The sequence below is a fragment of the Peromyscus maniculatus genome, chromosome 4 (assembly GCF_049852395.1).
Source record: "Peromyscus maniculatus bairdii isolate BWxNUB_F1_BW_parent chromosome 4, HU_Pman_BW_mat_3.1, whole genome shotgun sequence".
Taxonomy (NCBI): Eukaryota; Metazoa; Chordata; class Mammalia; order Rodentia; family Cricetidae; genus Peromyscus; species Peromyscus maniculatus.
In genome coordinates, this window is record NC_134855.1 from 37,563,087 (window position 1) to 37,576,868 (window position 13,782).

Sequence of the window (13,782 nt, forward strand, 5' to 3'; positions counted from 1 at the left end):
TGTACAGTGCTCTAGGTCAGCTCAGTGACCAGGCGTGGTCAGGCTCTGGTTCTTTGCAGCATCCTCTGTTTTATGCACATTCAAAAACACATACCTTGGTCTATGACAGTCTTTTCTTAAGTTTTCAATACAAAGTTTTTACCAGATGACTCCAGGCCTGGGTCCTCCCCCAGGGGAGCGGCATAGGGCCTGATGGTCCCTTTGTCTGCCTTCCTCCTGACAGAACAGGGGTTGTTCTCATGACTTGGTCATGTCCAGGTTTCTTCTGAGAAACAGCGTTTGTTTTCTGTATCTGTAATCTTTTCTCACATCATTAAACCTTTTCTGTCACTCCCCTCTATGTCCTGGGGAAACCATCCCGGGCCTTTGCTCTTTCTCTGTGATTAGTATGAAGTGTTGGTGCATCTTAGTCTGGGCTGCAGGTTAAGTGGTCCAAAAGCAAGCCCTGTGAAAAGTGTAGGCCAGCCATTCTGTAGTCCACCAGAGTGCCCAGCTGTCCTTGGGTGGTCTCCTCAGTTTTCTTTTCCAGGTCTTCAAGATGTCCACTTTCCTTTCATTGGTAAACTGTGTACTTTATCAGCTCCTCACCACCGATGATTTTAGGGGAGGCCTGTTGTGTAGGGGGAACCTTTTTAATCATGAAGTGTTGGTGCTGGGAGGCTTGGGGTGGAACAGTCTCAGTGACTAGAGTGTGGTTAAGCTATTGTTGTTCTAACAACAAAGTATGCTCCGTTCTTCTCTTAAATTGCTAGGCTCTCTTGTCTCTCTTGCTGTCTCTTATTTGGGGCTGCACATGTAGATTTTTGCCTCTTAGTTTACAGATATTTTACTGGGGTTCTCCAGAGACTTTGTGTAACTTCCTGCCTGGTGCAGTTTTACACACAAACAAGGTTTCATGCTTTATCCACCTGCATCTCACCTCAGCCCACTCCATCAACTGCCTGTCCCCCTGCCCGTGACAGCAGAGATGAGCTGGCACAGAGCCAGTGCAGGTTCAGAGAAGAAATGCTTGCCATTGATGGTGGCATTCTGCTGTTCTTCTTCCCTTGTCTCCTGACCACCTGCCAATGGCCGTCAAGGTCACCTCTGGGTGATAACCATGGTGCATGTGTCCTTGAGCACATACCGTGTGGACTGGACCTTCATTTCATTCACTTGCAAAGTTAGATTAGAGCAGGTGGCCAGCTTAACCCAAAGACCTTCAGATATACACACGGCTCTTTCCTTGGGAGTGTAAATGTAAATATTTACATCAGGCATGCACACAGAGAGTGTCAGCCATATACAAGGATTAACCTCTGCCCATGCTTCCAGTTGCTTACTTCCCATTTCCAGATGCAGGCTTGACTACAGAATCCATATGTCCTTCTAGAGATCCTCCATTCACAAACAGTAGGTGTGTTTACATGTATATCACACACATAGTTATATATACATATTACGTAACATATACAAATATATACACATACACTCCCATGAAACGTACATTTCTAAATACAGGAAACTTTTTGTGCGTGATCATTTATTTTCTTAAAGTTTCTTCCTTCCCTTTCTCTCCCATTTGTCTTTTTTTTTTTTTTTTTGAGCCCATGTTGGCCTTGCCTTCTGACTTCCTCACACAAGCATTTAGACCCTGGCCCACTTCTGGTTCCAGCAGCAGTAGAGATCTCTGCTACACATTGCATTGCATTACCTTCTCTGGGAGAGTTTTAAAGCCCATGGCTTGAGCCGCAGTAGTTGAAGCAGCTTCCCAGACAACTCTAGGCCTGCTCCCACGAACAGAGGAGTTGGGGCCGTGCCCTGATCAGATGCAGGAACACAGGGCCTTGAAAGCTTCCAAACCCAAAGAGGTGGTGAGGTCCGCCAGGTCAGTAAACATCTCTGTGCTGCTGAGGACATGTAGACTAAGGAATTTTGCATGCATCCCACAGACCTTTCCAGGCTGCTGTCGGGTGCAGCTGACCCACATCTTTATTCTTCCTCTGGGCCAGGCGGGGTGGGGGGGACTAGCTCTGTCATTTAAATGCTACAGAAGCTGCAGGCCCATATGCTGCAAGGGTGAATGAACAAACATAAGGTACTGGGTGAAAGGAGAGGAAACTATTTCGGGTGCTTTGACTAAACACCTATGCTTCAGATGCATAGGTTTGGGTGACGACAGCGTAAGGTGTGACTGAAAGAAAAGGGATGATCAGGAGGCTCGGGCACCTCCCCAGCGGAATGTTCAGGAGCGCTTGGAACTAATTAAGCAGCCGGCACGAAACTGGGAAATAGATGATGGAACAGGCTTCTTCATGGTGGCCTGGGACTGCGTGTAGACCTACATACACTATTCTTGGTTGTCCCTATTAAGTACACAGAATGATGTAATATTGAAAGCGGATCTTGGCAGTCTTCTGAAAGAGGAAGCTCTGGGAAGGTGGATTCCACGTCTGACTGCCTGAGTTCAAACTCACTTGTGACATTGGCTGGTGCCCTCGGGCATGTTCCGTAGTGCTTTCTGTTCCTCAGTTTCCTCATCTGGGAAGGGAAGTAGGAATAGTGACTGCTTGGAAGGGAGACTGTGAAAATGAGGGGGGGGGGGATAGCGTGCACTTGGTGCTCTGTCTGGGCACCTGCTCACACTCCTGAAAGCGTTCGCTTTAAATTACGCTTCTGTAGGGTGCGAGAATGGAGGTTTTTCTGAGGTCATATATTTTTTTTTTTTTTTTTTTTTTTGAGACAGGGTCTCTCTGTGTAGCTTTGCGCCTTTCCTGGAACTCACTTGGTAGCCCAGGCTGGCCTCGAACTCACAGAGATCCGCCTGCCTCTGCCTCCCGAGTGCTGGGATTAAAGGCGTGCGCCACCACCTCCCGGCGAGGTCATATATTTTTAAAGCATAGTTGTACTTGCATGGTGACATACTTCAAAGAAAAAACCTGGACAGTTAGGGGGAAATGCCAATCTGTTTACTTGTGTGTTTCAGGATAAGGTGTCTTTGTGTGTGCGGCTCTGAGCATGCGGTGTGAGGACATTTGCTGACCTCTGTTTAGAAGGCATCTGTACAATGTCTGAAGACAAAAGGATCCACTTGTGTTGTTAGCTGGTATTTATTGGACCCCGGGGGTTAGCTGGTTTCTTGTTTCTTTGGTGGTACTGTGTTCAAGAGTTACTCATGATTGTGAATATGTTTTGGAAAACAGTTGACATGGATTCCTTTCTCCCGTCCTTTTGAAAATGTGTACTGAGTGATCAGTAGCTCTGACTAGATGCCAGGAGGTCACATAAGACACAAGATGCTTTAAAGAGCTTCCTGTTGCAGAGAAAACCTTCTGCAAGGTTCAAAAATGACACTGCAGAGGAAATTTTTTTCCAACTTGCTGGGTTTCTGTAAATATATGAGTTACGTGATTATAAAACTTTATGATGGAAAATACCTTTAGAAAACAGGGCACCCAGAGGCGGGAACCGCAGAAGATGCTGTAATACATTTAATGCCCTAGTTAAATGTATCACCCCAGTCCCCTTTTCGGGAGCTGGATAAACAGAACATCTTTCTCTTTCTATTTGAAGCTTCCAGCCCCCGCCCTCCCCAGTGCACTTTAGTGCACGATAAATGGAAATCTTATTTCCTGCCTCGGCAGACCTATTTCCCTGAATGTCTGAGCTCACCTTGTCTTTCTCAGGGCTGCTCTTTCTCAGCTCGGCTTTGCTCTCATCTGCCTGCCTTCCCTGCCCTGGTTTTTTAAAGCCATCTCTAATCCTACCCTCCATGCTCTTCAGTTTGACAGTGTCAACTCCAGCTTTCTGCATGGCCACTTTTAACACTCATCTCCTAGGTTCAGTTTATCTTCCGCTGTGAATTGAAATCCTCATTCAAAGTCTTTACGAGTAGGGCGAACAAGTTAAAATAAAGAACCGTTATCAAAAGCCATTTCTGCTAATTTACACTGCTTTATTAGATGTCTTTATGCTCTTTGGTGAGTCCATTATCTTTGCACATACAGCTTTCACTCTGATACTTCTCCTATGTGCATATTTTAATTTTGATTTATTTTAAACACAGAAGACCTTATAAATGACCATTCATCCCTATGCCCTTCCTGATCTTTTATTTTTAGAATTCAGGAAATCAGTGATTTTGATATAGGAAGAGGTGTGTGTGTGTGTGTGTGTGTGTGTGTGTGTGTGTGTGTGTGTGTGTGTGAGAGAGAGAGAGAGAGAGAGAGAGAGAGAGAGAGAGAGAGAGAATGAATGAATGAATATCAGAGACTGTATATAGCCTACAGAGCCTAAGATACCATTAGGTCCTTACAGAAAAAGTGTGATTGCCCCTTATGTATTTAACTCATTTAGAATGTGGTTTTTTTTGGGGGGGGGGGCTCTCATTTTCCCTAGCATTCTTAAACAAATGGAGTAGTGTGTTGGAATCTGAGCTGGCTAGTTGGGAGAAGGCTCCAGCCACTCCCTCTGTTCCTCCCAGTTAATGCTGTTCCGGTTTCCTGTCTTGTGAGAGGTGTGATTGGATCAGGGGTTCTCTGAGGTGACCTCGAGCTGGAGTGATGTGATTCTCTGTGGTGTTGAAATATTCCATGGGAAGCACATGCCAGTGTTGGGAGGGGAGCCTGGCAAATCCTGGTCATTGATAACATGGCTTGCGCACCCTGGAGAGGATGCATTTGTCCTGCCCAGCCTGGGCCTTTCTCCTGTAGCAACAGGAAGGGTGATTGAAGTGTGCTTCCTATGACTTACTTGAAGTGAGGGATAAAGTAGGTTGTAGTTAAAACAACATCTACTCAAGGACCGATGAAATGTCCCAGTCATGCTGGTTGTTATAATGAACATCTTTAATTCTTCTTAAACCTCTTTAAGCATCTGCTGAGGAATTGTTGAATCAATCAGGGGCATAGCAAGCTTGGGGGGGGTCTCTGTGTAGTTTTGGTGCCTGTCCTGGATCTCACTCTTGTAGACCAGGCTGGTCTCGAACTCGCAGAGATCTGCCTGGCTCTACCTCCTGAGTGCTGGGATTAAAGGCATGTGCCACTGCCCAGCTATAGCAAGCTTTTTTGTTGGGACCACCAGCCTGCAAATAATGACATGGAGACTTCTTATTAATTATTAATTAACCTTAGCTTAGGCTTGTCCCACTAGCTCTCACAACTTAAACTAACCTGCTTTTATTAATCTACGTCTTACCATGTGGGTTTTTACCTTTCTTTCATTCTGTATGTCCGACCCCTTCCATGTCTCGCTGGCCTCTCTTCTGCACCTCCGTTATCTCCTCCTCCTTCCCCTCTCTGTCCCGGAAGTCCTATCTATACCTCCTTCCTTGCTATTGGCTGTTGAGCTCTTTACCAAACCAGTCACAGTACTATAACTTCACACAGTGTACAGATATCCCCCAACACAGGGGATTTCTGACGTCTGGTAGCTTGGAGCATGCCCCAGCATTTATGTATGTGCCCCTCCCAGAGTTCTGCCTCATAGGATGCTCTAAGCTTTCTTTGACCTTAACCTACTGCCCTGTGCTGTTAAAGTAAAGTTGTAGGGATGCTGCCCAGCCTCTGAGCTGCAGGATCTCCCACTTGGTGCCTCGTGCCTCCTGCTTACCCATAAAGCTGCTCTCTCCCTGCCTGCCTTGGGCCTTCCTAGTAAAAGGAAGCTAGGAGTTTAATCGTTTCTGAAAAACCAAACAGAGCAGCATGTTTGGGACAGATACTGTCAGGAGATGGCAAAGTCAAGTTGGAATAGAAGTCCCCCCTCCTCCAAGCCCCATCTCCGAGTCCCATTTTTATTGCAACCTACATAAAACCAAAGGGCTGGAGCCCAGCTGTTCCCGAGGCTGAGGGTCCTCATGGCTGTGGCATGCTTTGGAAGCCGTTTCTCACAGGCTTGCAGTTAATGAAAATATTTGCTTTGCTTGATACAAACAAAGTTTATGGGCAGAATTTGTGATTAGGAAATGCTTTAAATCTTCTGCCCTCCAGTCCCTAATTTCTCTCGTTCCGTGTTAGAGAATTCCAAGTGTCCGAGATAAACCTTTTCTCAGGAACAAGCTTAACTTGTAAAGTTTCTGGTGATGGTGTACGTCTTTCTCCATTTCTTTGTGTTCCCATCGAAATTAAGGGACTGGAAGTCTGGGTTTTCATGAGGAGGCTAGAAATCTTTCAGAGTGGGTAGGGAGACTGTTGCTTATGGCATGTCAGGCCAGCTCACTGCTGTTTACAGCCCAATCTGGGACTTGGGTAATACATGGGTACCCATGGTGCCATATAGCTCTCTTCAAGCACATGGAAAATCAACATTGACTGGTGTCCCGTGTCCTCTGTCACTGCGGGGGTGTAACCTCAACTTCTTGTATGTTCTTGTCTGTCTCCTGTTGTTACTTGCCTGGGCACCTGCAGATCAGGTCTACCGAGTGTTCTTGTAGGCACTGTACCTGCTTACAGAATGGTCGTGGGGTAAATGGTAGTGGGGACTGGTCATGGAACTAGTTAGCAGACAGAGAAAGTAATTGTCCTTCTGCTCTAAGTATACAGAGCCCTGTTGGGAGGTAGTGTTCTGGTTGTACCTTGGCTTTGCCTTCCATTGGCAGCCACAGAGATGGAAGTCTGGGTCCCTCATGCATTGGCTAATGATCTCAAGAGGTGGCATTTTCAAGAACCCAGGCTGCTTCTCTGGTATGTATGTAACATTGTAACTCTGGGAGGTATGTAGCATGGGTGTTTATGAAATCATGCTAAGCGGGTAGGGACCTCCACTGTTCATGCGGACAGTATAAAGGGCCTCTGCTAACCCGTGTTTACCCTCCTCCCTTAGGGGTAGAATGCCGTGGTACCTGCCGTGAGTGGTTTTGTAATTCCAGTGAGGGCTGTCTAGTCATTGTGCCTTTCCTCTTCTTCAAATGCAAATCATTTGGGCAGAGAGTGATAAATCATCATAGTTTCCCAAGTTTAGTGAAACCCTTCAAGTGTAGTTGGTGAGACTGAAGAGACCTTCCTGACTCCGCCAGTACCCACGGCTTTTCTGTTGACAGCTCTGTTGCTATTGAGTAGCTTGTGGAAGTGAGCCTTCAGCACGTCGCTGCATTCTGTGGCGGGCTTAACACTCCTTCCCCACGGCTCCTCATGTGGAAAACAATCACAGCAATACGACACGGACCATGATGGGTTGGGGGTCACATCCCTTTTTGGCCTTATGCACAAAGATCTGGAAAAAACGAGTGTCTGTCTGGCTATACAACTCACGGTTTTCATTTTTTTCTTTCTCTCCCCTCCCTCCTTCAAATGTAGTACTTTTTCTTTTTTAGCCAGGAGGTCATGACAAGGACTCGGAGAGTGTTTGTCAGACAGACTGGTTTTGCTTATGGAAAACTTGCATGTCTCCTCCTAATTCTCCTGTCTATAATTTAGAACTTGGAAGATGGTTTCTGATCTACAGGGTGATGACTCAAGTTTCTTTGCAGTCCCCACTTGCTTCTTGGTCTATACTGAGGGAATGTGACGAGGGGTGGAGCGGCAGAGTTGGGGAGGGTAGGAGCAAAGTGTATCATCCGAGGACGTGTGGACTGGCTACGCTTCTTCTTTCTCTAAGAGGCTCGCTCTTGCCAAGATCTGTATTCCTCGTACACTTTGTACACTTGTAATTGCATCCTCTATGTTTTTTGGAGGACCTGCTTCCTCTAGAAAGTTCTATTTCATAATGCTGTGCTAGTTTGTTCCTTTGGGGGCTTGCTCCTAAGAGGGTCTGCTCGGTGAATGAGCCCCGTGATGGTTTAGGCTTGGCTGGGCTTCAGAATGGTAGAGTAGACGGGATCAGAAAAGGGAAGTGGTTCCAGGGAGCACTGTGGAAGCAGTCTGGGTTCCACTGGCAGCCCCATATTGGAGGAAGCAGACTGCGAGCTCGAAGTCCGGAGAGCTCCCGGCTTTGGAATCTGTTCCACTGATACCCACAAAAGCCCAGTGACCTCCAATTGTAACTGCAGCTGAAATCAGAGTGTCTTGTGGCCCGTGACTTTCTGTAGTAGTTGAGTGGAACAGAATGAGCCTCCTGGCTGAGTTCATTGATGCTTCAGTGGTAAAGCTGGAGTTTCCCCTGTAGGCAATGGATTTCAAGAGTGATAAGGGAAATCATTTAAAAGAAATTTCATATTCTGGTATATGGGAATTGTATTCTAAGGATGTAGCTCTTGGGAATCAAACTTTCATCAACTTGTTGTGGATGGTTAACCTAGATGTCATCTCTCTACTCCAGGTGGTGACTTTGGTTCCGAGACGCCTGCCTTGTCCTCTGGTCACAGCGGTGACTCTCCTGTGAGTGGTCTTCCTACAGCAGAAGACACCTATCGTGTGAGCTTGGCCAAAGGGGTTTCGATGTCTCTTCCTTCTTCACCCTTGCTGCCTCGACAGTCTCACTTGACACAGTCAAGGTCGAACAAAAAATCCCCAGGTAAAGAAAAACATTCCCAGTATCTACATAAGCCAGATTGGCCCTTTAATATATACATTAAAAGAATGATGAGTGAGTGCCTGTAAGAAATCTGGGAGAGCCAGATTTCTGTGTATGTGTGGATAGATGCGTGTGTGAGTTCAGGTGCCCTCAGACCAGAAGTCTTTGGGCATTTCTGTCCACCTTTCTGTATAGTTCCACCTCCATATATAATGATAAACTACCCAGGATAGACTTTCATACAGATTCGAGATCTTGCTATAAGAACTCACGGTCACCATTGGCTTTGTCAATTTCTTCCTGGTGAGTGGAAGAACACTATCTCTTACAAGATGCCCCTAAAGTGATGGATGCAGGCACGTGTCAGAGACAACAGTCTGTTCACTGCTACCGAGCTCTGTGTATCGAACCTGTTTGCCTGCTGACACCATCCAGCGTTGAAGTTGAATTTCTGGGGAAGAGCCGGACTGTGACAGAGCTGGGGCCGTGGGCTGGGGGGCTGCTTGTCTGAGGCCTCGTGACTCCTTTCATCCTCACCCACGTCCTACCCTTCTCAGCTGATACCGAGAAGAAAAACAAGTGGTAGTTGGCCATGAGAGGCTGGGATTCAGATGTGAGGAAAAAGCCCTTCCCGCGCTCATCCCTGGGGTCCTCGCGGTTCTTTGATAGTCTTTTCAACTGACTGAATATTTACTTAGAAAAGGCAGGATGATTTGGGTCCCCATTGATCATGTGCCAATGAAAATTCTTCTCAATTACATGGGAACATATTCAGAGTTCATCTAGATTGTGCCCCGGGGCTACGAAATTAATTAGTTTCTGGTTTCCTAAATATTTGTGTTACTTGAAATGGCATATGCATTATTTCTGAGTCATCTAGTCGGTGTTTGAGATTTATGTATGGTAAAATTTAAGAGGGGAAACCCTGAGGCATTATATGCTAGGAATGGTGGTGTGAATTTGGTGAGTGTCCAGAATCTTCCATTGTTCCAGAACTTTCTTATTTTGGACAGCATTGTTTACAGTTCAGTCATTAGCTGGAACTTGGGAACTTTTTTTTTTTTTTTTTTTTTTTTTTTGGTATGAAGTGATTTCCTGTGCCAAGGAATTTGACCTGTTTATCAGTATTCAGGGAAATTCCTGGAATGTCCTTTGCTTGCCTCACTGCTCTATCTGTGTGTCACATGTCTTTTCTTCCTTCAAATCATGGTTCCCACAGGGCCTCTCTTGCTAGGTCACCCCGGTTGGAATGACTGTTCTGACGAATCGTGAACATCTTCTTTAACTCGGCTGTGTTAACTTGTCTTTTCACCCAGGGCTAGTGAGTTTATCAACAGAAATTTTTTGCTTTGCCAGATTTCAGACTCATCAACCTTCCTTCTCCCAGGGCTATGTGGGCCGGCCACCTTGTAAAATCCAGATTCAGCCAAGAAACCTGTTCTGTCAGTTTAACAAGGAAGCCCCGCCCCCGCCCCCAGCTCTGCTCCTGTTCCTCCTCTGCCACCAACCCCCAGGTGACACCTGATCATCCTGGCCCGACTTCAGCAAGAATCCTGTTAGCTCGATTCAGCCAGAGTCCCCTCCTCTTCCTGATGTTCCTCTGCAGTTTCATGTCCTCCGACCTTCACCCTGTACCTCGGCTGTACACCCCCACTCGGCTGTACACGCCCACTCGGCTGTGCACGCCCACTCGGCTGTACACGCCCACTCGGCTGTACACGCCCACTCGGCTGTACACCCCCACTCGGCTGTGCGACTTTCAGAGTTGAGCCTGGTCTTTCCTTGGCTGAAAAATTCTACTGCAGTGGTCCAGCACCCACTCCTGGATTAAGTGTGCCTTCCGACTCTTCCACAAGTATCACTGAATAGTGCTTTTCCTTTTTCTTTCTTTCTTCTTTTTTTTTTTTTTTTTGGTTTTTTGAGACAGGGTTTCTTTGTGTAGCTTTGCGCCGTTCCTGGAACTCACTTGGTAGTCCAGGCTGGCCTCAAACTCACAGAGATCCGCCTGGCTCTGCCTCCCAAGTGCTGGGTTTAAAGGCGTGTGTCACCACCGCCCGGCTTATAGTGCTTTTTCTTAAACATTGTGCACTTCATGTAACTGATGCGTTAGGGCGAACACAATGTCTTAGCTGAGTATGCCATACATGGAAAACAGGGATAATTTGGGGCCTGGATATGCTGAACTGTGTTCATCTCTACCAAGCAGTTGCTCAGACAATGAATTGCTATTGCTTTTGCCCCAGGGCTGGGGATCGCCTGAGACTCTAGGGAATAGGACATTTCAGACATAGTTCAGACATTACTGATGGCAATGTCAGTGTCTGTTTGGTGGGACTTTCTGTAGCATTGGCAGGCAAGCCTGGGCAGTGTGATTGTCCTGAAGAGTGCCAAGAGGATTGTCTTCATATGGACAGAGAAAAGAGAAACCCTGACCACTTTGTCCCATGTTCCTGGGCCAATATCAGATAGTTTTAGCTTTGAGAAAACATCCTGAAGTTTTTTTCTGTTATAAAAATGAAATTTATCTTTTAAGTTCTTTGGTTGGTCTTATGGACAGAAGGATGTAGCCGGACACCTGAATATTTAGTCTTTTAATGGATTCGAGAAAATGCCTTCCATTTTTAGATGCTTTTGTTCAGCTGAGCAGATCCCCACCAGCAGAACTGCTCCTGTGTGCTGCCTAAGTCCACGTAGCAAATTCGTGTCTCCCGGTGCTGATGTGGCATCATTATCCCAGTGATTTTACCTGAAAAAATTGAAGGCAGAGATGACCGCTTAAGAATGGCCGCAGCTCACCAGACATAAAATCATATTTTCATAGATCCTAACACACATTTCTACTTAGAGCGTATTATTGGAAAAATATCCTGAGTGCTAATGTCTTACCTGCTTTTTTTTTTAATTTTTAAAAAAGGTTGACATATGGCAGTGAACATACACTGGCTTTAAAAATATCCATCTATTTTAAAACTAGCACCGTTGCTATTAAGGATACAGTAAGTACAGTGTATCCGCAGTTCTCGGAAGATAATGAGCCAGTCCATCCTCGGGGTACCCATCTTTTCTCCCCCGTGGCCTGTGCTGCCCTGACTCATTCAGGCCCAGCTTTCAAATCACCTTGCTGACTTTTGTTACAATTTGTCATGTTTATCAAGTTGCTTTTAAAAGATACCAAACCTTGGAATCAAGAGTTCGTGGCCAGCCTGGCTACACATAGCAAGATCTTGTCTCCACAAACAAAAAACCCTCAGAAGCTCCCCTAAATCACCACACAGTTTTACTTGCTTGTGTAGAAACACTTCACTGCTTGATGTTCATCAAACTTTAGGCAGTCAAAACACATGGTTGTACATTTTGCTTGGAAGGAGGAATGGCCAGATAACACAATTCTTTACTGATTTGTGGGCTGTGGCTCATGTATTGGCTGGATGGTGAAGAACTTGGAAAGAGCATGATTGTAAAATTGGTAAGAAAGGCATTCAAGGAATATGGTGGTTTGAATGAAAATGGCCCCCGTAGGCTCATAGATTCTAATGGTTGGTCGCCAGTTGTTGTAACTGTTTGGAGAGGATTAGGAGGTGTGGCCTTGTTGGAGGAGGTGTGTCACTGAGGATGAGCTTTGAGGTTTCAAAAGCTCACACCATTCCCCATTTGCTCTCCCTACTTCCTGTTTGTTGATAAGCATGTGAGCTTTCAGCTGCTTCTCCAGTGCCCATCGGCTGCCATGCTTCCGACATTACGGTTATAACCCTCTGCACCTGTGAGTCCCAAATTTTAAACACTTTCTTTTATTAGTTGACTTAGTCACAGTGTTTTGTCACAGCAGTTGAAAAGTAAGACAAAGATGAGGTATGTTCAGTAATCTGGTAGATAAGATGGCTGTTCTGTGGACAGTCGGCCTCTTTTCCTGGCCATCTCTCCTTGCCCGGTGGGCCCACGAACAGAATGGTCATGGTGGTGGAGATGAAAATCATGCGTGGACTCGACATGTGCTTCCACTCACTAAGGCTGACCTGGCTCCAGCTGCTGCTGGGTGCCACCTTTGCCAGCAGCAGGGACCAGCGCTGAGGCCCAGGTTTGTCACCATTCCCTGGGGAATGGCCGTGGATTAGCCACATTGGACCACTTCCTCTGTGGAAAGGGCCATGCTTTGTCCTTACTGGAATACATACTTTAAAAAACAAAGAAGAAACTGTCAGAGACTAGAAAGAACTCTTATTTCATCCTGAGTCCACTTCCCTGTAATGAGACACCTTGAACAACACAACTTACATTAGTGAAAATGTGGATTAATACTATAGGTGACTACCTAGATCCTGGGAACTGTGGGCAAGAGATAATGTCACTGCAGCCAGGTTGGGTGGCTCATGCCACATGTGGAAGGCAGAGACAGGAGGACCGACACAGAAATTCAAAGCCAGCTTGGTCTCCATAAAGTTCCAGGCCAGCCAAGGCTACAGCGCAACATTCTATCCCAAACAAACAAACAAACAAACAAACAAACAGAGATGTCTTTCACCTTGTGTTAATGTGAACTTTGTATAGTTGAGTTATTCATTTTTATCACTTATTTTTGGAAGTACTGAGATTGAACTCATGGACTCTTCCATGCTGGGCAAGTGTTCTGCCACTGAGCTATATGTGCAGCCCCCACTTTGTATTCCGTTATTCACATTTACCCTTCTGCCACCGTCCTCTGTTTATTTGTATTTTATTCCACTGCCTGCTAGAACATTCCATTTTCTGGGTATGGTTTCACTTTTTGATGTTCTTCTAACTGGAAGATCCATTTTATGATAACCACAAACAAGGATCGACGCCCAGTAAGATACTTCTGTGGTTGTTGTGAGCCTTGTGGGACTAGGAATTCACCAGTATCTCTACTGTATCCTCCATCTTTCAGAAATGAGAAAACGCCGTTTCCTGTGGCTTCTTCTTAGTAATGTCATTAGCTCTTTCCTGTCTGCAGGCTCTCCCCCAGATCACTTTGGTTCCCTTGTCATTAGGCGTGGATGAGAAGTGGCCTTTTAAACACTGTAATGGAAACAGCAGAAATGGCGACATGTGGCAGTACAGGTTGAACAGCCTTAATCTGAAGCTCTAAAGTCTGAAATGCCCCAATAGCTGCAGTTTTGAGCGTGTCCATGACATCACACCCAACCTCATGTCATTGGTCATGGGCAAAATTCAGGCACCCTAGAAGAGAAGTGTTGCATGCCTTTCCTTCCGGGTATGCCTAGAGGATGGACATGCGTGTAAATCAATTTCATGTGGGTCCCAGGCCCCCTGTATCTCAGCACCTGTATTCACATAGTCTAAAACCTGAAACACTCTAGGTTCTGTATTCTATGGGTC

At 46.0% G+C, this 13,782-nt stretch overlaps 1 protein-coding gene across 8 annotated transcripts in view; it reads left to right on the forward strand.

Moving 5' to 3' along the window:
- The window catches only part of Tanc1 (tetratricopeptide repeat, ankyrin repeat and coiled-coil containing 1), a 229,343-nt gene that overhangs the window by 103,303 nt on the left and 112,258 nt on the right, over positions 1-13,782 (forward strand). For all 8 annotated transcript variants that reach the window (XM_016003138.3, XM_006984643.4, XM_076568508.1 and 5 more), the window contains one exon: positions 8,233-8,427. In XM_016003138.3, the coding sequence (XP_015858624.1) occupies positions 8,233-8,427 (195 nt within the window). The remainder of the gene's footprint in view (positions 1-8,232; positions 8,428-13,782) is intronic.